Source organism: Argopecten irradians, chromosome 2 (assembly GCF_041381155.1).
Source record: "Argopecten irradians isolate NY chromosome 2, Ai_NY, whole genome shotgun sequence".
NCBI classification, from domain to species: Eukaryota; Metazoa; Mollusca; class Bivalvia; order Pectinida; family Pectinidae; genus Argopecten; species Argopecten irradians.
Genome location: NC_091135.1, coordinates 42,254,945 through 42,282,233, shown reverse-complemented (window position 1 = coordinate 42,282,233; position 27,289 = coordinate 42,254,945). Strand labels below are relative to the sequence as shown.

Sequence of the window (27,289 nt, the reverse complement as noted above, 5' to 3'; positions counted from 1 at the left end):
TTAATATCTTATTGGTCACCTGAATATCTTCATTAATGTAGTATATATTTTTCTTGTGTATAATAGAAATTACATGGTTTACTTTCAAAATGGTGGAATTCAAATTTGTAGAGATTTTTTTTTATCTTGGAACTGAGTGTCATTCAAGGACCCTGGTTCTCATGTTGAAAACGTTGAGTCTCATGTTCAGATGGGGTCTCATCTTTAGATGTGCCATCAAAAGCTTGTCAATACCAATATACAATAACCACAACATCATTACAAATACATATACTTTTATTAACAAAAAATAAAATGTATATGATTACAATTATAAAATCGAATGCACAATTCAAATAGACTATCATTAATTTAATAAGCACATCTTATGAAATTTTGAAATAAAATTCTAAAGGCTTATTTTCATTTTTAAAACAAATAAAAATCATTCCTCCTAACAACAAACAAGTTGTGTTAACAAAAGAAAGGTTTAATATTAAGACACTTGATTTCAAATTCATATTCACTGTTTTAGAATGTCTAAAACTATTAGCTATGTAATTCTACTCTCACTATGGTGTATAGTTCTCTTCTCGTCCAACACTGTTGAACTATTAAATATCCTGCTTCTCTAAATATAGGCATACTACCTTCAATAGTCATGACTAACATTTGTAACACCAAGAACCAATTTCTTTAAAATATAAAGTACTTGGTTGTTTATACCAGCTAGTTAACCAATTCACAGCTGATGTTACTGTTAGCAATATCAAATTTGATTTATAATCAAAGACACATATACACTAACCGTCATGTTTCCTGGAAAAATCTGTGGAAAAAAAAGAAACTAAATGCTCCATCAAATTTGATGACTCTTGACTAAAGTTTCATAAATACTTTATTGTGACAGTTTCACAATGATTTGTCCCACCTTTTAATGATAATGATATTTCGATGGGATTGTATTGTAGGACTTAACATGGGCTAGCTCTACTCAAACTATGTCATTTCACTATCTCCATACTGTTGTATCAAAGTGGGTTTTTTCACATGGAAGCATTAAGGAAATACAAGGAACTTGAAATGGCTATAATGTTATTTTCTTCCTTATACAACTACTTTTATTGTTTCAATAGAAATCTATTGTTAAGGACCGGTCGACAACATTCCAGACAAGTTTTATTATTCCATCACAATGCTTATGCTTATTATTACTCATGTTATTTTACATTTTATACAATTAAAGATGAATTATTCTAGTTTTTCATATTTTGACATTAAACTTTTATCACATAGCTAGCATTCAACTTTTATCTATGCTTTCAGTATATTTACCTGTGATTTTAGCCGCTATAATTTAGGCTTAATTTGAATAGCTGAAACAAAAGATAGAAATACATGTTAGTGACATCTAGGACATGATAAATGCTTTTTTTACATAAGAAATCAAACTAGAAATATGTCTATCAGACATAAAGTTCTCGATAACTACTTCCTAACATTCATTTCCAGTATGAAGTAAATCTCAGCAAAAGGCTAAGTGTACGTAGTACTTTCACTCATTATCCTTAGGGCTATTGCAAGGAGATGGTTTACGTCCTTGATGTATTGTAATAAATATTTTCCTTTCCTTCATCAGATCTAGACACCCAGACTAATATTTGATGATGTTCTTTATTCTGTTTTTCTAAAACAAGGCTGGGTAATTTTATAAATATTTATCAGAACTGCAGCAAATGCGGTGTTTGGTCACAGGGTTAAGTACAAGAGCAACGTACACCTAGGACCTAGGATGATGTGACATAAATTATATATAATCTGCTAAATAACGCTGTATTTGGCTTTCCTTCTCCACTTTCTTTACTGACAATAGAAATCTGATTTGCATTGTATTGTTCCGGAAGTTTCCAAAGTCGATCAGATGCTTAAAATATCGTGACCAATGCAAGCGTTTGTATGATACTCCGTTTGAAATTTACACAAAACGAATGTGTTTAGCACTGTGTAATGTTACTGTCGTTAATTCATAGTAGAGCATCTTTGACAGGTATATCTTAGTATATCACAAATCACAGCGAAATCTATTAAAGACACCGATTTCCGGTATCGCGTGTGCAGATGGAATCTGCGCATAGCGGATGTACACAGACTCCACACCCGACAGGGAAAATAATAGTGTGAGAGTAAACTCGCACTAAAAATTGAATTTGATTAAAAAACCATGTTTAATTCAAAATACATGTATTCTGATGGTCTTGACTGATTTTTTCAAAACATTTTTAAATGCACCTAACTCAAATACACAAATACTGCAATTAAACTATTGTCAATGCCAACTTCGAGTAAGTGAGGATTTACTTTTTTTTTCTCAATGCTTTTATTGCTATTTGTTTTTGTGTTACATAATGGTAAACCTGACAGAACCTGTAGAGTTTAATAAAAAATATATACTGACATAGGATTTTAAGACTTGAAAGAAATGCTCATGTTTATGACTTAAAATCATAATATTCTTAATAAAGTTATAACAAGATTATCAGTTTGAATTTTTCTGAATTATTCATAATTATTCCATCTTTTATGAATATACTGATACTAATATGTGTAAGACCAATATTGTGGTTTTGTAGAAGATAGCCAGTAAGTTAACAGTTCAATGAGTAATATATGTTCTACTGTTGGATATTTTTTTTATCAGGAGCAAGGGGAGAAAACCTATGCATTCTAAAGTAAAATATAAATGTCTATATAAATCATTGTTTACTGATAATTATATCAATACATATAAATACATTGGATTTTAAATATGAACAGCATTATTTTAAATCTAAAAGCTATTCATATTTATTATTAGACTTTCATTAATGTTAAAGTTCATTGAAATGATATCTGGAACCAATATATATACTGGCAGGCGACCAGTTCTTGCCAAGTACCAATTCTCCCCATCGCATGTGTTATTTGGAAGATCACACACAATTTTTCAGGCAATTTTTTGTGGAAAGCTACATTAATTTTAATCGTAAAGCTACAGATACGATGGCGAGAACTGGTAATTGGCGGGAACTGGTTGCCTGCCAGTACAATAAGAATACTATACCCGCTCCTGATGATGTTGCAGACTCTATTACGGGACTACTGCCAAGGGAGATAAATGTTGGAAGTTTCTGTTGTTTAAATGGGATCCCGTGATCCTCATCAAGTAATCCCGATTCTGTTACTGTCCTTTTCAGTGTGTGTTGTTCCTGTTTATCTATGGAGGTGACCACAGACCGTCTGGAGTAGAAAACCAGAAAATGAATTGTATTATTTGCTGTCAAATCTCTGTAAACTTACTGGCAGTTATAGAAAACATGATTAGTATTTTATCTTTGTACAAATGTGTAACTTTAAACTGATTTGTATAAACGTTATTGGTAGTAGAATTTAATCATGTTTAACTCTATTGTCATTAATTTATCATTAAACTGTTCTGTGCTTCCCCTGCTTACATCCACATAATTCATATCCGATTGGTTTGTTTGGTATGTATGTTATACAAATGTATAAGTCCCATTTTTAAACATCTGTAGTCAAATGTGGATGTCTTGGCTTCTGTCAGTTAAGGAATTCTGGAGTTCCCAGGAGAAAAAGTACAGACCTATGGCAAGTGCATGACAATTTTCTCTAATTGGCTTTGATTTCAAAGCCAATAGCTGGAAGGCTAGATTTAGGATCTTTGTCTACAGATACTTTAATCATTTAGCTAGTAATTTTAAAATGACAACAATTCATACATTTTCAATTGAAGGTTCTTGTATGCGAGAAAACTTTGGTACCCTGCAAATACTTAAGTGGTTCACTAAGTGACCAACAACTACCACTAGCCACTGTAACCACTGACCAACATAACCCCTAAGAGTCATTAAGCAAAATATGGCAAAACAGTAATGGTGTAACATCTTTGAAACTAAAAAACATGTTTTGATACAGCTGCTGCAACTGTGTCTCTCAAATCCCTCATCATTGATTTTTATTACTTTTTCCTTGGCTTGTCTTTCTTATGGATCAGTGGACAGGACCGTCCCGCTGGACAATGTCCACTTTTACTGAAAGCTTCACACTCAAGTGTGTGCCGCTTCTTACACTGAAAAAGAAGTAAATGTATATAATAATGTATGCAAAGTAAATATATAAAATAATGTATGCAAAGTAAATGTATAAAATAATGTATGAAAGTAAATGTAGATAATAATGTATGCAAAGTAAATGTATAAAATAATGTATGCAAAGTAAATATATAAAATAATGAATGCAAAGTAAATGTATAAAATAATGTATGCAAAGTAAATGCATACAATAATGTATGCAAAGTAAATATATAAAATAATGTATGCAAAGTAAATGTATAAAATAATGTATGCAAAGTAAATGTATAAAATAATGTATGCAAAGTAAATTTATAAAATAATGTATGCAAAGTAAATGCATACAATAATGTATGCAAAGTAAATGCATACAATAATGTATGCAAAGTAAATATATAAAATAATGTATGCAATGTAAATGTATAAAATAATGTATGGAAAGTAAATGTATAAAATAATGTATGCAAAGTAAATATATAAAATAATGTATGCAAAGTAAATGTATAAAATAATGTATGCAAAGTAAATGCATAAAATAATGTATGCAAAGTAAATGCATACAATAATGTATGCAAAGTAAATGTATACAATAATGTATGCAAAGTAAATATATAAAATAATGTATGCAAAGTAAATATATAAAATAATGTATGCAAAGTAAATGCATACAATAATGTATGCAAAGTAAATGTATAAAATAATGTATGCAAAGTAAATGTATACAATAATGTATGCAAAGTAAATATATAAAATAATGTATGCAAAGTAAATATATAAAATAATGTATGCAAAGTAAATGCATACAATAATGTATGCAAAGTAAATGTATAAAATAATGTATGCAAGATTATTACAGCATTACTATAGTATACCTATCATACTGAGATTGTTAAATAAAGGTAAACTCATCACTTTATGAAATGGTTTTACATGAAAATACTTCAATGAAATAGTTTACATAGAAACTAAATCTTAACATAGTTGTTATTTCCTTTATCGATAGCAGTAGTCATAGCAAAGTTATACATGTATCAGGTCATTGATAAAAGAATAAGTTCTTTACAATAAAATATAGGTAAAATCTAGACATATCGTATTCCACCCAATAAGTGCCCATGTCCCTATAAGCGCCCTCCCCCTTTTTGAGGCCTCGATTTCGATTGTCCATGCATAAATAAAGACCAAAACTACACAAAACTGTCTAGATTTGCAATAATTTCGTCTTATTAGCACCTTTTCATTTTTTTCATTTTTTAAACGCCCTGGGCGCTTATTGGGTCGAATATGGTACTAGATATTGTTGACTTAGAATTGTGCTGTATTACACCAAATTGAATGTAGTTGTGTATGTTACTTTGGTGTGGAATTTTTACCTTCTCTCCTAGAGGGCAGAATCCCTTTAAAAAATTTTGACAAACAGAGGCATTTTTGTTGACTTTGACATGAAGGTATGGACAGTCATCTCTATTGCAGACCCCACGTAAGAAGTAGGAGCAGACTGGCATCTTCTCCTTGACCACTTTGTGAGAGAATGGACAGCCAGTCATTTGGCACGTTCCTCGAAGGAATCTGGAAATAAACCAAAACTGTTTAAGTAGATGATACCATTTCTCTCAGATCTTTCCAATGTTAGTCTACGGTACATACAAAGTTTCATTAAGCTCGGTCCATATTTACTCAAGTTATCATGTTCACAAGATTCAATAATCATAATTGCCAAGGGCAAAAACTCCGTAAGTTATGATCTAATCAGGTCTATTTTCTAACTTGTCCGAGATCTTTCCAATTTTAGTTTAAATACAAAGTTTCATCAGCTGAGTGCATATTTATTCAAGTTATCGTATTCACAAGGTTCAATAATAATTATTAGTGCAAAGGGCTATTACTCTGTAAATTACTGTCAAATCAAGTTGATTTTCGAACATATCCTAGATCTTTCCAATGTTAGTCTACATACAAAGTTTCATTGAGCTCAGTTTATATTTACTTAAGACATTTTTAGGTCACCTGAGACGAAGTCTTAAGTGACCTATTCTAATCGCCTTTTGTCCATCGTCGTGCGTAGTCCGTCGTACGTCGTGCGTCGTGCGTCGTGCATCGTATGTCCGTAAACAATTCACATTTTCGACTTCTTCTCCAAAACTGCTGAAGCAATTTCAATGAAATTTGCACAAACCTTCTAAGGCATAAGGCCAATCAAAATTGTGAATTATATGGTCCCCACCGCCCAGGGGGCTGTGGGAGGGGCCAAAAGGGGTAAAATTGAGTAAAATTTCAAAAATCTTCTCCTCTACTCGCAGATGTGGTAGAATCAAATACTCTTCATAGATAGAAAGGTCTTAAGGTCCTTTACAAAAATTGTGAATTATATGAGCCTGGGGTCTCTAGATTCCCCCTGGGGAGGGGGTTAAGTTTACTATACTTTATATTGAGAAAACACATTTTTGCGCATTATCTGGTCATTTGTAATAGGAAATGAGTCAAATGTTGTCAGAATTATCAGTATGAGATGGCCATTTAATCCTATTAACAAAGTTTCTATAACTGACCCCCAGGGGCCTTAGAGGCGGGGTCAAATGGGGTCAAATAGGCTAAAACTTCAAAAATCTTCTTCTGAAATTCTGGATATGGTAGAATCAAATACTTTTCATAAATAAAAAGGTCTTAAGGTCCTTTACAAAAATTGTGAATTATATGACCCTGGGGTCTCACGTTTCCCCCTTGGGAGGGAGTCAAGTTTACTATAGTTTATATAGGGAAAACACATTTATGAGCATTTTTTGCTCAATTTTCATTGGAAACGAGTCAAACTTGGTTAGAATTATTAGCCTGAGATAGCATTTTAATATCATATCCATATTGATCCTGGCCGACCACCTGGGGGCAGAGAGGCGGGGCCAAAAAAGGTCAAATAGGCTAAAACTTCAAAAACATTCTTTCAAAATTCTGGAAATGGTATAATCAAATACACTTTATAGATATGAAAAGGTCTTAAAGTTTGTTTATAAAAATTGTAAATTATATGACCCTGGGGTCTCCTGTTTCCCCTTGGGGAGGGGGTCAAGTTTACTATAGTTTATATAGGAAAAACACATTAATGAGCATTTTTTGCTCAATTTTCATAGGAAATGAAACTTGGTAAGAATTATTTGCCTGAGATAGCATTTTAATATCATATCCACATTGGTCCTGGCCGACCCCCTGGGGACAGAGGGGGGGGGGGGGGGGGGGGCTAAAAAAGGGTCAAATAGGCTAAAACTTCAAAAATCTTCTAAAATTCTGGATATAGTAGAACCAAATAATTATAGATGGAAAGGTCTTCGGGTGTTTTATAAAAACTGTGAATTATATGACCTTGGGGTCTCACGTTACCCCCTGGGGAGGGGTCAAGTTTATTTTAGTTTATATAGGAAAAACATATTTGTGAACATTATTTGCCCAATTTTCGTAGGAAATTAGTCAAACTTGATCAAATTATTAGCCTAAGATATAGCATTTTAACATCTATATCCGTCCTCGATGACCCCCTGGGGGACCAGAGGGGCAGGACCAAACAGGGTCAAATTGATTAAAATTTCAAAAAATACCTCTAAGTTCACAGGTTTGATAGAAGCAAATACTCTTTATAGTCTAAAAAGGTACAATTTATAAATCACTGACCAACTTCAAGGCCCAGCATATAGTGTTTATATGTCTTTAATTTGTTTCATTATTTGTTTCATTAATATTCTAACTCAGGTGACCGTTCAGGCCCATGGGCCTCTTGTTCTTCATGATTTCACCTGATCATCAATATACATGTGTATCACAGTTTAAAAAAAAAATTAACAGTTATTTCAAAAATAGAGAACAAAGATGCATGCTAAGTTGAAGCAGATGATATTGACACTTGGTGATTATATACCCCTAGTACCACAGAGTACTGTATTGACACTTGGTGATTATATACCCCTAGTACCACAGAGTACTGTATTGACACTTGATAATTATATACCCCTAGTACCACAGAGTACTGTATTGACACTTGGTGATTATATACCACTAGTACCACAGAGTACTGTATTGACACTTGTTGATTATATACCCCTAGTACCACAGAGTACTGTATTGACACTTGGTGATTATATACCCCTAGTACCACAGAGTACTGTATTGACACTTGGTGATTATATACCCCTAGTACCACAGAGTACTGTATTGACACTTGGTGATTATATACCACTAGTACCACAGAGTACTGTATTGACACTTGGTGATTATATACCCCTAGTACCACAGAGAACTGTATTGACACTTGGTGATTATATACCCCTAGTACCACAGAGAACTGTATTGACACTTGGTGATTATATACCCCTAGTACCACAGAGTACTGTATTGACACTTGGTGATTATATACCACTAGTACCACAGAGTACTGTATTGACACTTGGTGATTGTATACCACTAGTACCACATAGTACTGTATTATCACTTGGTGATTATATACCACTAGTACCACAGAGTACTGTATTGACACTTGGTGATTATATACCCCTAGTACCACAGAGTACTGAATTGACACTTGGTGATTATATACCCCTAGTACCACAGAGAACTGTATTTACACTTGGTGATTGTATACCACTAGTACCACATAGTACTCTATCGACACTTGGTGATTAAATACCCCTAGTACCACAGAGAACTGTATTGACACTTGGTTATTATATACCCACTAGTACCACAGGGTACTGTATTGACACTTGGTGATTGTATATTACTAGTACCACATAGTACTCTATCGACACTTGGTGATTAAATACCACTAGTACCACAGAGTACTGTATTATCACTTGGTGATTATATACCACTAGTACCACAGAGTACTGTATTGACACTTGGTGATTATATACCACTAGTACCACAGAGTACTGTATTGACACTTGGTTGATTATATACCACTAGTACCACAGAGTACTGTATGACACTTGGTGATTATATACCACAGTACTCAACTATGGTGATTATATACCCCTAGTACCACAGAGTATGTATTGACACTTGGTGATTATATACCCCTAGTACCACAGAGTACTGTATTACACTGTATTTATGACACTTTTGATTATTTACCACTAGTACCACAGAGTACTCTATCGACACTTGGTGATTATACCCTAGTACCACAGAGTACTTATGACACTTGGTGATATATACCCTAGTACCACAGAGTACTGTATTGACACTTGGTGATTATATACCCCTAGTACCACAGAGCTGTATTGACATTGTGATCTGTATACACTAAGTACACAAGTACTTATGACACTTGGTGATTATATACCCCTAGTACCACAGAGTACTGTATTGACACTTGGTGATTATATACCCCTAGTACCACAGAGAACTGTATTTACACTTGGTGATTGTATACCACTAGTACCACATAGTACTCTATCGACACTTGGTGATTAAATACCCCTAGTACCACAGAGTACTGTATTGACACTTGGTGATTATATACCACTAGTACCACAGAGTACTGTATTGACACTTGGTGATTATATACCCCTAGTACCACAGAGTACTGTATTATCACTTGGTGATTATATACCCCTAGTACCACAGAGTACTGTATTGACACTTGGTGATTATATACCACTAGTACCACAGAGTACTGTATTGACACTTGGTGATTATATACCCCTAGTACCACAGAGTACTGTATTATCACTTGGTGATTATATACCCCTAGTACCACAGAGTACTGTATTGACACTTCGTGATTGTATACCACTAGTACCACAGAGTACTCTATCGACACTTGGTGATTAAATACCCCTAGTACCACAGAGTACTCTATCGACACTTGGTGATTATATACCCCTAGTACCACAGAGTACTGTATTGACACTTGGTGATTGTATACCACTAGTACCACAGAGTACTCTATCGACACTTGGTGATTATATACCCCTAGTACCACAGAGTACTGTATTGACACTTGGTGATTATATACCCCTAGTACCACAGAGTACTGTATTGACACTTGGTGATTATATACCCCTAGTACCACAGAGTACTGTATTGACACTTGGTGATTAAATACCCCTAGTACCACAGAGTACTGTATTGACACTTGGTGATTATATACCCCTAGTACCACAGAGTACTGTATTGACACTTGGTGATTATATACCCCTAGTACCACAGAGTACTGTATTGACACTTGGTGATTATATACCCCTAGTACCACAGAGTACTGTATTGACACTTGGTGATTATATACCCCTATACCACAGAGTACTGAGTACTGTATTGACACTTGGTGATTATATACCACAGAAAAGTACTGTATTGACACTTGGTGATTATATACCCTAGTACCACAGAGTACTGTATTGACACTTGTGATTATACCACTAGTACCACAGAGTACTCTATCGACACTTGGTGATTAAATACCCCTAGTACCACAGAGTACTCTATCGACACTTGGTGATTATATACCCCTAGTACCACAGAGTACTGTATTGACACTTGGTGATTATATACCACTAGTACCACATAGTACTCTATCGACAATTGGTGATTATATACCCCTAGTACCACAGAGTACTGTATTGACACTTGGTGATTATATACCACTAGTACCATAGAGTACTGTATTGACACTTGGTGATTATATACCACTAGTACCACAGAGTACTGTATTGACACTTGGTGATTGATATATACCACTAGTACCACAGAGTACTCTATGACACTTGGTGATTAAATACCCTAGTACCACAGAGTACTTATCGACACTTGGTGATTATATACCCCTAGTACCACAGAGTACTGTATTACACTTGTGATTATATAATAGTACCACAGAGTACTCTATCGACACTGGTGATTATATACCCCTAGTACCACAGAGTACTGTATTGACACTTGTTGATTATAAACCCCTAGTACCACAGAGTACTGTATTATCACTTGGTTATTATATACCCCTAGTACCACAGAGTACTGTATTGACACTTCGTGATTGTATACCACTAGTACCACAGAGAGTACTCTATCGACACTTGGTGATTAAATACCCCTAGTACCACAGAGTACTCTATCGACACTTGGTGATTATATACCCCTAGTACCACAGAGTACTGTATTGACACTTGTTGATTATATACCACTAGTACCACATAGTACTCTATCGACAATTGGTGATTATATACCCCTAGTACCACAGAGTATTGTATTGACACTTGGTGATTATATACCCCTAGTACCACAGAGTACTGTATTATCACTTGGTGATTATATACCCCTAGTACCACAGAGTACTGTATTGACACTTCGTGATTGTATATTACTAGTACCACATAGTACTCTATCGACACTTGGTGATTAAATACCCCTAGTACCACAGAGTACTCTATCGACACTTGGTGATTATATACCCCTAGTACCACAGAGTACTGTATTGACACTTGGTGATTATATACCCCTAGTACCACAGAGTACTGTATTGACACTTGGTGATTATAAACCCCTAGTACCACAGAGTACTGTATTGACACTTGATATATATACCCTAGTACCACAGAGTACTGTATGACACTTGTGATTTATACCACTAGTACCACAGAGTACTGTATTGACACTTGGTGATTATATACCACTAGTACCAAGAGTACTGTATTGACACTTGGTGATTATATACCCTAGTACCAAGAGTACTGTATTGACACTTGGTGATTATATACCTCTAGTACCACAGAGTACTGTATTGACACTTGTGATTGTATACCACTAGTACCACAGAGTACTGTATTGACACTTGGTGATTAAATACCCCTAGTACCACAGAGTACTGTATCGACACTTGGTGATTATATACCCCTAGTACCACAGAGTACTGTATTGACACTTGTGATTATATACCACTAGTACCACATACTATCGACATTGGTGATTTATACCCCTAGTACCACAGAGTATGTATTGACACTTGGTGATTATATACCCTAGTACCACAGAGTACTGTATTGACACTTGGTGATTTATATACCCTAGTACCACAGAGTACTGTATTGACACTTGGTGATTATATACCCTAGTACCACAGAGTACTCTATCGACACTTGGTGATTATATACCCCTAGTACCACAGAGTACTGTATTGACACTTGGTGATTATATACCCCTAGTACCACAGAGTACTGTATTGACACTTGGTGATTATATACCCCTAGTACCACAGAGTACTGTATTGACACTTGGTGATTATATACCCCTAGTACCACAGAGTACTGTATTGACACTTGGTGATTATATACCACTAGTACCACAGAGTACTGTATTGACACTTGGTGATTATATACCACTAGTACCACAGAGTACTGTATTGACACTTGGTGATTATATACCCTAGTACCACAGAGTACTGTATTGACACTTGGTGATTATATACCCTAGTACCACAGAGTACTGTATTGACACTGATTAACCCTAGTACCACAGAGTACTTATGACACTTGGTGATTAAATACCCCTAGTACCACAGAGTACTGTATTGACACTTGATAATTATATACCCCTAGTACCACAGAGTACTGTATTGACACTTGGTGATTGTATACCACTAGTACCACAGAGTACTGTATTGACACTTGGTGATTATATACCACTAGTACCATAGAGTACTGTATTGACACTTGGTGATTATATACCTCTAGTACCACAGAGTACTGTATTGACACTTGGTGATTATATACCCCTAGTACCACAGAGTACTGTATTGACACTTGATAATTATATACCCCTAGTACTACAGAGTACTGTATTGACACTTGGTGATTGTATACCACTAGTACCACAGAGTACTGTATTGACACTTGGTGATTATATACCTCTAGTACCACATGGTACTGTATTTACACTTGGTGATTATATACCACTAGTACCACATAGTACTCTATTGACACTTGGTGATTAAATACCCCTAGTACCACAGAGTACTGTAAACCAACTTATTTTTACACACGATTATTAAGTTTCACGAACCATAAGATGTCACGAACAAGAGGCCCAGAGGGCCTGTATCGCTCACCTTATTTGTAAAGCCAATACAGGTTTATTGTTTCTTTTCTGAAGGAATTTGAATATTAACCTCTAATTCCCCTATTGACCGATCGCCAAACTCCGCCCACAATTTTTATTGACCAATTAATTAATTTCTCTATCATCCTCCGCGACTAGGATAAGTTCTGCTGTTGCTATGTCTGTCAAGCGCACGGTTGCTACGTAGAGTATTGCTATATACATATAGAAATATAGTTATTATAGTCTGATAACGATAGAAACACAAAGGAAATGTGAGCTAACAATGTCTGTTATTCAAATGACCAGTAGCCAGAGAGTATAATTGGATTACAATTTATTCTGTTTTCAAAACAAAAAAGTAATTTAGATCGCTGTTTGAGTAGTATTTATTACCGTTAAAGACAATATAAGTACATACATGTATGTAGACATTTCGATATGTAATAGTAATTATTTTAATGTTAATGGAGGTGTCTACACAAAAAATATTACACGTATTAGAATGAAGACCAGTGAGTTACTGAATAAATATTTTTTTCATTATTCACGATTGTAATTTATTTCCAGTTAGCTAAGAGGCTGCTTATTGTGACACCGCCGTTTTCGTTTGTACAGTAAAACCTTATGATTTACTTATTGTTTCGTCAAATTTGATAAGTGTAAATGCTAGATATTGATCTGTATTGATTACCAGGATGAATATTTGGTAAGGTACAAGTCTATCTCAGTTCACTATCCAAAGAACTTGTACAATAGACGTACGTATATGAAAACTAGCACGTTTTATCTACCAGCAATTGAAAACAGCATGGTATCACGTGTAAATCGACACATGCGATCTACCTGGAATTAACTCATGAGAACTGGCGGAAGTGTTATGTAACTGACTGATCATCCACAAAACACGTGCCGTTTGTTAGGGGATTGGATAATATTTGTTTACCATACATATTTAATTACATGTATAGATGCTTTTAAATTGTATCTGTTATATTACTGCGTTAAAATCGACATGACTCACCATAAACTAAAACGTAAACATGTAATTGGTAAAAACTACCATACATCTACGTATACATGCAAGTCAATGAAAAAGTTTAACCATTTATTTTATAGTTTATTCTTAAAACTATTGACTTCATACAAAACGTAATGCTAATTTCATATCATATAAATGCAAACCCTGCTGTATTTGAGTATTTGAGTTGAAAAACAGAGTTAAATTTAATGCTGCTTTGGATAATTGAACAAATATTTGAACAAAGATTTGAGGAAATATTTATTGAAACAAAATGGAGACAATATCTGTTTAAAATATATAATTGAATCATAAATGAATTTTATTGAACAATTTATGTTGGTTTTTCATGATAATATATATTTCATTGCAATATAAGATTGTGTGATCTAAGCAAAATATGTGTGAGCACCAAATAGGCTAAGGTGATGACATATATTTACCTAATAAAACAGGTCAAGATGTTAGTAATTAACTCTATCACCCCAGTTGGAGGCAATTTGATAATCAAGGAAGATCCATGTGTCCAATATAGCAATAAATAAATGTGTTTGTGACAAGAGTTTTCTGTGTAAATGTATCGTTGAATATATACCGGTAGATCTTGAAGTACATTAAACGGTACATGTCGACTACTTGCGCGCCACGTTAGTTCATGCAACACATCCGTAGCATGTGTGTTTTCTACACCTTTTGACGATACCACGTTAAAGGAATTGCGATTTTCAGTGAAAATGTATGTATTTTTTCTATATTATGAATAAAGAAGAAGACGTAGAATGTGACTCTTTATAGTCTATTCTGCCGTCTACTTTCGGGGTGTTGACAAAATTGACCTATTATATATCAACGAAATACTTCAGTAACCAGGATCCCGATTTGTGCAATATTCTATATAATTTACGGTCGTCGTGTGATAATAATTTTTTTTTTGTAAAAAGAGCGTGTTAAGTTAAGATTTAAGATGTATTTACAAAATATGAATAAATACAGAAGTCCAGCTTCCACGGAGAAATACATTATGATAATGTTAAACATGCGGCGATTTGGTCTTTCGCAAACATAACTTATATATCGACACGTGCCAAGTACATTTTTGTACATGTGAAAGTCTAGATGATATCAGGAAAGTTTTCAATCTGTGGTGTTACGACTGTTAAAAATCTCAAAGAAAGTTACATTTTATGGCAAATCTGTACGTACCAGTCTACGTGATACTGATACAGTCGCCATCTTTGTTAACACTTGACAGATGTACCGGTAGCAACAATTGCTAAGGAAGCAGAAAAGAGCGTGGCTAAATGGTCGTTTGGCGATCGGTCAATTGGACCCTGCCCCTCCTGCATCTGGAGGTCAGAGCCAAAATGTATACAAGTTCTGTTCCCTTTCCCCAAAGGATGTTTGTGACTAAATGGTTATAATCCATGCAGAACTCTAGGACAAGTAGCGATTTATAGGATTTATCTCTATTTCCCATAATGGGCCCCAACCCTCCTGCCCCGGGGGGTCAGAGCCAAAATTTATATAAGTTCTGTTCCCTTTCCCCAAAGGATGTTTGTGACTAAATTTGGTTACAATCCATGCAGAACCCTAGGACATGTAGCGATGTAAAGAATTTACCTCTATTTCCACTCTTGGGCCCCACCCTCCTCCCTCCGGGGGGTCAGAGCCAAAATTTATACAAGTTCTGTTCCCTTTCACAAAAGGATGCTTGTGACTAAATTTGGTTATAATCCATGCAGAACTCTAGAACAAGTAGTGATTTATAGGATTTACCTCTATTTCCCCTATTGGGCCCCGCCCCTCCTGCCCCCAGGGGGTCAGAGCCAAAATTTATACAAGTTCTGTTCCCTATCCCCCAAGGATGTTTCTGGCCATATTTGGTTACAATCCATGCAGAACTCTATGACTAGTAGCGATTTAAAAGATTTACCTCTATTTCCCCTATTGGGCCCCACCCCTCCTGCCCCCAGGGGGTCAGAGCCAAAATTTATACAAAATCTGTTCCCCTTCCCCAAGGATGTTTCTGGCCAAATTTGCTTAGAATCCATGCAGAACTCTATGAATAGTAGCGTTTTAAAGGATTTACCTCTATTTCCCCTATTGGGCCCCGCCCCTCCTGCCCCCAGGGGTTCAGAGTCTAAATTTATACAAAGTGTTTTAAAGGAAATGTTGACGGACGGACTATGGACGCCGCGCCATGTATTTCGGGCCAGCTGAGCTAAAAATTAATTGCTATGAAAATGTACTGAGTATATCTGAAATATAACCATATGAATCACAAAATTAAATAAATGTAAATAGGTAGCATGAAAACTTGAAATTAAGTTGTCTGAAAAATAAGTTGGTTTACCGTACCACATTTCACTTTAGCAAGCCAGAATTTCAATAAAGTGACAAAACAAACCTGGTACAGATAGCTACTTTGTCAGGGTCATGGATGTACGAACATTTGTCTCCCCTCTTACACTTGCCGAACCTGTTGTAGAAGAGGCAATACTGCTTTGAGAGCTTGTTCCGCTTGTTAATCTTTCTGGAACGTGCTGTTGCTGCAGCTATGCTCTTATTGATCACACGACTGGAAAGGAAATAAAGGATTTTTTTTTACTACCAAGGCAATCTTTTTAAATAAAAAGAACAAGAGGCCCATGGGCCTTAACGGTCATCTGAGTACCTTGGCAATAATCATATAGCAAATTAATTAGATATAGTGTCACGGTTGCCATCTTCGATTGGGGATCAACCAGAGATGTAACAACACTTTGTTGGGACCATGTCAGGCTCCTTTCATGCAAGTTTCAGCCAAATTGAACCGGTAGAACTTGAGAAGAAGTTCAAAATGTGTTTTCAAGATGGCGGCTGTGGCGGCCATCTTGGATTTCGGATCAACCCGAAAAATAAGAACACTTTGTCGGGACCATGTCAGGATCATTTCATGCAAGTTTCAGCCAAATCGCACTTTTAGAACTTGAGAAGAAGTTCAAAATGTGTTTTCAAGATGGTGGCTGTGGCGGCCATCTTGGATTTTGGATCAACCCGAAAAATAACAACACTTTGTCGGGACCATGTCAGGATCATTTCATGCAAGTTTCAGCCAAATCGCACTTGTAGAACTTGAGAAGAAGTTCAAAATGTGTTTTCAAGATGGTGGCTGTGGCGGCCATCTTGGATTTTGGATCGACCCGAAAAATAAGAACACTTTGTCGGGACCATGTCAGAATCATTTCATGCAAGTCTCAGCCAAATCACACCGGCAGAACTTGAGAAGAAGTTCAAAATGTGTTTTCAAGATGGCGGCTGTGGCGGCCATCTTTGATTTCAGATCGACCCGAAAAATAACAACACTTTGTCGGGACCATGTCAGGATCATTTCATGCAAGTTTCAGCCAAATCACACTAGTAGAACTTGAGAAGAAGTTCAAAATGTGTTTTCAAGATGGCGGCTGTGGCGGCCATCTTGGATTTCGGATCAACCCGAAAAATAACAACACTTTGTCGGGACTATGTCAGGATCATTTCATGCAAGTTTCAGCCAAATCGCACTGGTAGAACTTGAGAAGAAGTTCAAAATGTGTTTTCAAGATGGCAGCTGTGGCGGCCATCTTGGATTTCGGATCGACCCGAAAAATAACAACACTTTGTCGGAACCATGTCAGGATCATTTCATGCAAGTTTCAGCCAAATCGCACTGGTAGAACTTGAGAAGAAGTTCAAAATGTGTTTTCAAGATGGCGGCTGTGGCGGCCATCTTGGATTTCGGATCGACCCGAAAAATAACAACACTTTGTCGGGACTATGTCAGGATCATTTCATGCAAGTTTCAGCCAAATCGCACTTGTAGAACTTGAGAAGAAGTTCAAAATGTGTTTTCAACATGGCGGCTGTGGCAGCCATCTTGGATTTCGGATTGACCCAAAAAATAACAACACTTTGTCGGGACCATGTCAGGATCATTTCATGCAAGTTTCAGCCAAATCGCACTGGTAGAACTTGAGAAGAAGTTCAAAATGTGTTTTCAAGATGGTGGCTGTGGCGGCCATCTTGGATTTCGGATCAACCCAAAAAATAACAACACTTTGTCGGGACTATGTCAGGATCATTTCATGCAAGTTTCTGCCAAATCGCACTTGTAGAACTTGAGAAGAAGTTCAAAATGTGTTTTCAAGATGGCGGCTGTGGCGGCCATCTTGGATTTCGGATCGACCCGAAAAATAACAACACTTTGTCGGGACCATGTCAGGATCATTTTTATGCAAGTTTCAGCCAAATCGCACTTGTAGAACTTGAGAAGAAGTTCAAAATGTGTTTTCAACATGGCGGCTGTGGCAGCCATCTTGGATTTCGGATCGACCCAAAAAATAACAACACTTTGTCGGGACCATGTCAGGATCATTTCATGCAAGTCTCAGCCAAATCGCACTGGTAGAACTTGAGAAGAAGTTCAAAATGTGTTTTCAAGATGGCAGCTGTGGCGGCCATCTTGGATTTTGGATCAACCCGAAAAATAAGAACACTTTGTCGGGACCATGTCAGGATCATTTCATGCAAGTTTCAGCCAAATCGCACTTTTAGAACTTGAGAAGAAGTTCAAAATGTGTTTTCAAGATGGTGGCTGTGGCGGCCATCTTGGATTTTGGATCAACCCGAAAAATAACAACACTTTGTCGGGACCATGTCAGGATCATTTCATGCAAGTCTCAGCCAAATCGCACCGGTAGAACTTGAGAAGAAGTTCAAAATGTGTTTTCAAGATGGCGGCTGTGGCGGCCATCTTTGATTTCGGATCGACCCGAAAAATAACAACACTTTGTCGGAACCATGTCAGGATCATTTTTATGCAAGTTTCAGCCAAATCGCACTTGTAGAACTTGAGAAGAAGTTCAAAATGTGTTTTCAAGATGGCGGCTGTGGCGGCCATCTTGGATTTCGGATCGACCCGAAAAATAACAACACTTTGTCGGGACTATGTCAGGATCATTTCATGCAAGTCTCAGCCAAATCGCACTGGTAGAACTTGAGAAGAAGTTCAAAATGTGTTTTCAAGATGGCGGCTGTGGCAGCCATCTTGGATTTCGGATCGACCCGAAAAATAACAACACTTTGTCAGAACCATGTCAGGATCATTTCATGCAAGTTTCAGCCAAATCGCACTAGTAGAACTTGAGAAGAAGTTCAAAATGTGTTTTCAAGATGGCGGCTGTGGCGGCCATCTTGGATTTCGGATCGACCCGAAAAAAAAACAACACTTTGTCGGGACCATGTCAGGATCATTTTTATGCAAGTTTCAGCCAAATCGCACTTGTAGAACTTGAGAAGAAGTTCAAAATGTTTTTCAAGATGGCGGCTGTGGCGGCCATCTTGGATTTCGGATCGACCCAAAAAAAAACAACACTTTGTCGGGACCATGTCAGGATCATTTCATGCAAGTCTCAGCCAAATCGCACTGGTAGAACTTGAGAAGAAGTTCAAAATGTGTTTTCAAGATGGCGGCTGTGGCGGCCATCTTGGATTTCGGATCGACCCGAAAAATAACAACACTTTGTCGGACATGTCAGGATCATTTCATGCAAGTTTCAGCCAAATCGCACTGTAGAACTTGAGAAGAAGTTCAAAATGTGTTTTCAAGATGGCGGCTGTGGCGGCCATCTTGGATTTCGGATCGACCCGAAAAATAACAACACTTTGTCGGAACTATGTCAGGATCATTTCATGCAAGTTTCAGCCAAATCGCACTAGTAGAACTTGAGAAGAAGTTCAAAATGTGTTTTCAAGATGGCGGCTGTGGCGGCCATCTTGGATTTCGGATTGACCCAAAAAATAACAACACTTTGTCGGGACCATGTCAGGATCATTTCATGCAAGTTTCAGCCAAATCGCACTGGTAGAACTTGAGAAGAAGTTCAAAATGTGTTTTCAAGATGGCGGCTGTGGCGGCCATCTTGGATTTCGGATCGACCCGAAAAATAACAACACTTAGTCGGAACCATGTCAGGATCATTTTTATGCAAGTTTCAGCCAAATCGCACTTGTAGAACTTGAGAAGAAGTTCAAAATGTGTTTTCAATATGGCGGCTGTGGCGGCCATCTTGGATTTCGGATCGACCCAAAAAATAACAACACTTTGTCGGGACCATGTCAGGATCATTTCATGTAAGTTTCAGCTCAATCCCACTGGTCAAACTTGAGAAGAAGATTGAAATGTGAAAAGTTTACGGACGGCGGACGGCGGACGGCGCACGGCGGACGGCGGACGGCGCACGGCGCACGACGACGGACGAAGCATGATGACTATAGGTCATCCTGACCCTTCGGGTCAGATGACCTAAAAATGGAGATGAAAGCATCAAATTTTCAAAAAATATTTTATTTTGAAAATATATCTTTACAATATAATCTTAAATAGTACACAAGAACTGTTGGAAAGGTTTGTGAATAAAGTTATCAAAACACCAGACCTAAGGACCATTTTTTATTCACTCAATTTTTATCAGTTCAGCAACAAAATAAGTTGGGTTAAAATCACACAAACTAACTATTTCACAGCGATGAGACTTACTTGGCAACAACCCTTGTGTTAGCAGATCCAACCCTCTCTAGAGTACCCTGGCTGTTCCTTATATACGTCATCCCCCCTATATCCAGGCGCTTCACCGTTGTCTGAGACTGCTGGGTCTCTCCTGATAATAACCAAACATCAATTTCAACAGATAAATATGACAGAAACGCCTTAAAAGGTAAATCACAACATATCCTGCAACACATTCAAACATCTTTTACTCAGTATACTATGTCTGTCTTATGAGTTGGTTTTGATATACCTTACTATCCAGAAGTTTCTAACTACAAACATACAGTAAAACCTGCCTTATCGACCACCTCCTTATGAAGACACCCTGTTTAATAAGACCACTTTCCCAGAATTCCAAATAACCCATTTCAACACAATTCAACCTGTGTATAAAGACCACCAAGCTATTAAGACAAATTTTCCTGTGTCCCTTTGGTGGTATTTATAGACGGATTTGATATTACCTTGTTAACTAATTGCAGGCTGTCTAAAATCACTCCAAGAATACAAAGGAATACCTTGTGAACTTGATGTCGACTGAACCCTCCTAAGAGTTTTTCCACCAGCATCCATCTGGAACTGTACTCCACGAACCGTTACCACTTTCATACAATCTGACTCCATCTCTGGAAAAATAAGGAAGTTCTCATTGCAATACAGGTAATTTAAATCTGACAATCTGGTCTTATTTGTTTGTTTCTTTGTTTTTGTTTTTGATGTACCCTTTATATCAACAGCTATAACAATTTCATCAAGTTGAGGGATTTGAAAAACAATATTTCAAACATATCTAAACTAAACTAAAACGCTTATCACTTACCTGGTATAATCATTTTGTATAAGAAATAAGGATTGTGAATTTTTAGGTCATCTGACCGAAGGTGCATAGTGTGTAAGGCTATTTATAATATACAAAATCCTTAACCCTTGGGTGGATTACATCCATATTTCGATAGAAACATCATTGGGGAAGAACAATTTTTTTTATAAACGAGTTAGGGCTGACCCCTTGAGACAGAGGGGTGGGGCCCAGAAGGGGGAACTTGGATGAAATTTTGCTTTAAAATCCTACTCCTCCTTAACCCTTGTGTGGATTCCATCCATATTTGGTGAGAAACATCATTGGGGAAGGATAATCATATTTTATATAAATAGGCTAGGTTCTACACCTGGGGACAGAGGGGCAGGGCTCAGAAGGGGGAATTTCGATGAAATTTGGTTTTAAAATCCTACCCCTCCTCAACCCTTGAGTGGATTACAACCATATCTGATGTAAAACATCATTAGGGGAAGGCAATTATTTTTTTTTTTGGGTCAATCTGAAATCAAAGATGGCTGCCATAGGCGCCATCTTCAAGACACATTTTGAACATCTTTTCAAGTTCTATATGTGCTATTTGGCCAAAACTTGCCTGAAATGATTCTTACATGGTCCCGACCAAGTATTGTTATTTTTCAGGTGGTTACCAAATCAAAAGTGGCCACCATGAAATCATATCTATTCTAATGAAGTTCTTCTACCACTGTTGCTATGATTGTTAGATGACCATTAAGGCCCTTGGGGCTCTTGTTCCTTTTTATCAAATTACGAGATTATGTTGGTAAGTTGTACCAATCTAAAATAGTGACCACCTACTCTTTACTACTATGCCAGATGTCCTGTTGCTGGTGTTGCTGATGCTGGCTGAAGCAGACCTAGTCTGTGACATCTTCACTGGAGAAGTTTTAATCAAACTTTTTGAACTTGATTTATACAACATGCCATTGATGATCACAAAGTTAGATTTGCCCGGTGTTCCTGCTGGATTTAGGGTAGAGATATGCCTGCTTTTCAAACCTGGTGTTATTCCTGTAGCCATTGAGGGAATTGTTGAGGTTTGTCCTCTTTTGTCAGATTTGAATCTGGAAATAAGTTTATTGAGTTAGAATAATATCATTTTAAATTATGAACATTAAGTATTTTCCAGAAAGAGTGGTGATATTTTCATCTAGAAAATCAAATTACAATTCATGATATAGATGTTAATCATTTTGATAACTCCATATATTAATGTCAAAATCAGTTTTTAACAAACCTTGAAGGAGAATTCCTGTCATGTTGCAATCTCTTCAGAACATACTTCTTGCCAAAGACAACCCTTGACCTCATATGAAATGACCTTTTGACCTTATGAGGAATGTAAGGTTGATTGAAACCTCTGCCTGTGACTGGGTAAACACCTAAAACATTCAAACACTCTAAAATCTGTAAGACTATTCAATTAAATATGACATGCATGTAAACATCATGAGATTAGGTAAGGAATGTGCTGTATAGTTAGATCCTAGAGTATCCAAATCAATTTTTGAAATAGTGAAAATTTTCTAACACAAAGTAATGACTACATATAATAGAATCTTACTGGAGTTTGTAAAGTCGAGATATTTTTTCCTAGAAGATTTTTGCTAGTCAACAGAAGACTAGTCGAATGCTGAGAACTAAAAATACTCAGTCCTGTCTACTTTCCACAACTATGTTTATGTTTTTCTGTGAGTACCCTAATATGACATAAAGTTATAGTTTTTTAGAAAGGGCGAGTCAGGTTAAAGAGGTGGAGAAAAGCCAGAGTACCTTGGCAAAAACCACTGACCTCTGGTCAGTACCTGGCAACTTCCCTACGTCAGTACCTGGCAACTTCCCTACACATAATCCTAACTCAAAACCAAGAGGTAGACAGCTAGTAGTAAACATTATGTCACTTCAGTCCAATAAGTCCCTACACACACGCTCATGACCACAGGTGCATCAAGTATGGGAGTGCAATGGCTAAGTGGTTAACATGTCCCAAAATATTACCACAAGCCCTCCCACCTCTGGGTCACACGTTCAAATCACATGTGGATGGGGTAGTTGCAATTGCCAGGTACTGACCACTGGTTGGTGGTTTTTCTCCAGGACTTCGGTTTTCAACCACCTTCCAAACCTAGCATGTCCTTTAATGACCCGACTGTAATAGGAACCATTAAACAAATCAATCTAAATAAAGCTAATGTATATGAATCAAAAGGGTAGGTTAGGTTACATAAAATGCATAATGAAAGGACTTCATTTCAAATATACACTCTTTACTTGTCCTAGATTCATATTGCTTGTGTTGAACTTTCTTTGTCTAAAGTCTTCTATAAAAGTCATCTTACCGCTGTATCCTGGATACCCATGTCTAGTGTACTGTCCCATGTATCCAGGTCTGTCCCTCATTACTGGGTAGCTGTGATGCCTCTTCATGTCCATGTGTTGATAGAAGCCATACCCATATTGATGTATACTGCCTCGACTTCTTCTGTGGTTATGATAAGTTTTAGAAAACTGGTGACCTCTACTGCTGGGGAAAGACCTTGAGGGGAACATAGGAGGTTTGTTATCATGTCGTGGTGGTGGACTTCTCACACCAGAGGTCACTTTCCGCAGTTTGTATTTTGATTTGATCACCTTGGCAACCACCTGAGTTTTACTTGGTGTCACAGCAGATCTTGATGTATGCGGCAAATTTAAATTGTTTTTTTCTAACATTTTGGTTGCTTTTTTATTCAAAGAATATTTTTTATCAAACACTACATGTGACTTTGATAAAGGTCTTTTCTGACGTGACTGAAATTTAAGACTACCCAGTGCATTTATGGATGGAAATGTGTGTGCTTTCTTCAATGGAAATTTTTGTCCTTTAGAAGAATCTTGCCCATACATTTTGTGCTGTTTTTGTGTCTTTGTTTCTTGTACTGGTTTAGCTGACAAAGACTTTTCTTTCTTTATGGCAGCGATAGACTTCATGGTGACCTGACTATTGGTAATATTGCGGGTCATCCTTTTGATCTCAGCCTGGGTTTTTGCCAGTTTCTCACTTAGTTGTAGGACAGTATCTTTACGCAAGTCAAGTCTTTCAGTTATACCTGTTTTACTTGGAGAGTTAGAAACACTGTTATGTTGACATTGTAGACTAGACTTCAGAGGAGAGGATATTATTGCACTGTTACTATTAGCTTTGTGACCAGAGTTTTGGGAAACAGTAACAGTTGCTCTGTCACAGTCAGATCTTGATTTCTGGGCTGCAGTGAAAGATGCACCGTTACTTTCAGATTTTGACTTCTGCATTGTTGTGGAAGATGCACCGTTACTTTCAGATTTTGACTTCTGCATTGTTGTGGAAGATGCACCGTTACTTTCAGATTTTGACTTCTGCATTGTTGTGGAAGATGCACCGTTACTTTCAGATTTTGACTTCAGAATAATAGAAGTAGATACACCATCACAGTTAGATATGGTCTTCAGTGGAACCATGGAAAATGCACCGTGAGATACTTGGTCTTCAGAATTTGCTGAAATTGACTTTGATTCATTTAATTTTGCAGTTGAGTGACCTACTTTTGTGTTGAAATGTTTTGATGGACTTTCTGTTTTTGATTGAAATCCAGAAGATGAATTAGGCTGTTCCCTAGTACAAATACTTTTCATCTGAGAAGAATCACTATGACGTAAAACTGCAGATTCCTTGTTTCCAGGAAAGTTGGCAGATGGACGGAGACCTTGGCACATAGAAATTGTTTCAACTGCAGGCAAATCTGTAAAGATTTTATCTGATGAATCATGTTTTTCAGATTTAATTGAAGCACTTATATGTCTTCTACTTTGAGGTAAAAGTGGTTCTTTTTTTGAGCAGATAGTGTATTTCTCTGGTGAAGGCACTATGGAAGACTGACTTTCTGTAGTTGGCAAACTTTGAGCAGGTACAACAATCTTACATTTAGGTTCTGCTTTTGGTCCAGTATTTTGTGAAGTCAAATCATTTTCTACATCCTTAGACATTTTTCTTTTTAAATGATTCTTCAGGAAGGATGGAATCACAGAAAGCTTTCCTTGGGTTTGAGGCTTCTCCTTCTTTACACTCTGTTCCACAGGTTCAGGCGACTTAGAATCGGCAATCAATAATATCACATTTTTATCACCAGAGACTTTTGTTGTTGATGTTTCAGAAGATGATTGTAAAACAGATTTCTGACTAGATACCTGGGGATTAATCAAAGAAGGAATATTGTGACCAGAGCTTGTAGATTTTGTAGTGTCTGAGCTTGCTTGTTTCGTATGTTCTGTTGTGTGTGTGGAAGACTTCCCTGTATGAAATGAAGTTACAGATGAATTGGTTGGCCGATATCTCACAGATGAAGTTACAGAGTCCAGTTTATGAACTAACTGTGTCCTTATACTTTTTAGCCCTGATGATGACACATCAGCTGTTGATGGAGATGATGAGGGTACAATATTTGATGAGACATTTTGTAAGGAAGACATTGGTTTTAATGTCATTGTAGGTTTGGCTTCCTTTGGTAAAGAAATTTGATCAGATGCTTTGGCAACTGTTGCATTTTTAACATTTGCGCGATTCCCTACAGAACTTCCACTAATATTTGGTACAATTTTACAAGAGGATTTTGATAACTGATTATATCTGGTCAATTTGTCAGAATTGGCCCCTTGGTCTGTATGTAATGTTGCTGGCACAGATGATGAATTAGAATTTGAAGGCATAGTTTCTAAGGATGGACGACTAGATTTTTGTATGTCAGGTACTTGTAGTTTATGACTGGATTGGGTTAAATCTGTTTTTGGTTCTGAAGGCACACTCTGGGGCTGATCTAATATACCTGAGTGTTTCTTCCAAACATATTTGCCTTGTTTCTGAGTGTTTTGTGCATGACCTTCAATGTTGTGTCCAGTATTATATTTTTGTTGGGCTGTTCCTAGCCTCTGTAATTCAGTCCTTGTAATATTTTTTACATGCTGTTGTGTTCTAGTCCTCTGCTTTACGGTTGGTCCTCGTTTGCTTTTCTTGGCATTATTGATAAGATCTGCAAAATTGACAATAAAATGTGAAGATAAACAAGCTTGTACTACAACAAATTTTATAGATCTTTAAAAATTTAAATCCTACCTAGAAGAAAGTTTAGGTCAGGATTTTATTGAATACTACTAGGTCTATAGATTCATCAGTTCATCAAGCATTCTTTAATTATTATGAATACGTATAATAATTAGGCCTAGCTTAATTAAAATACACGTAGTTTAGAAACATATGTATACATTGTATTCTACATGACCAATTTAATATGTAGAAATAATCTATTAGTCCACAGCATGGTAGGCCTAATCACAGACGTCTGCTTCTGGTTTTGGAAAAATACAATAACCTACTCCTACATGTAGTATGCGTAGGCGATTATATTTTTTTTCAAACCAGAAGCAGCTGCTAATTATATTATAACAGTAAAATGGCTGAATTTTGTTGCTGATTTTCAGACAATTCCAAAGGGTTCATTTTTATCATACAAACCTGTGAGGTATTTTATTTGATTTCTTAACGTTTCTGCTTCAGACGATTTCGACATCTTCATAGGATATTAGTTGTAAGAGAGAAACAAACAGAATCGTCGTCACATGATTTCGAAGAAGCCCTACCTAGGCTTTTTCCATTTTACGTGGGTTTTTTC

The 27,289-nt window shown here is 36.7% G+C and overlaps 1 protein-coding gene across 1 annotated transcript; it reads right to left on the bottom strand.

Annotated features, from left to right (window-relative positions):
- Positions 1-258: 258 nt before the first annotated feature.
- Positions 259-27,288, bottom strand: LOC138315551 (uncharacterized). Its single transcript, XM_069256656.1, has 12 exons — positions 27,133-27,288; positions 23,948-26,650; positions 22,846-22,990; positions 22,407-22,672; positions 21,289-21,396; positions 20,759-20,879; positions 16,610-16,780; positions 5,480-5,675; positions 3,999-4,105; positions 3,080-3,255; positions 1,315-1,355; positions 259-808 (listed from the first exon to the last, which is right to left on the bottom strand). Exons 1-11 carry the CDS (start codon positions 27,191-27,193, stop codon positions 1,330-1,332), a joined length of 4,080 nt encoding a protein of 1,359 aa, XP_069112757.1. The 5' UTR covers positions 27,194-27,288; the 3' UTR covers positions 259-808; positions 1,315-1,329.
- Between the last annotated feature and the right edge of the window lies 1 nt (position 27,289).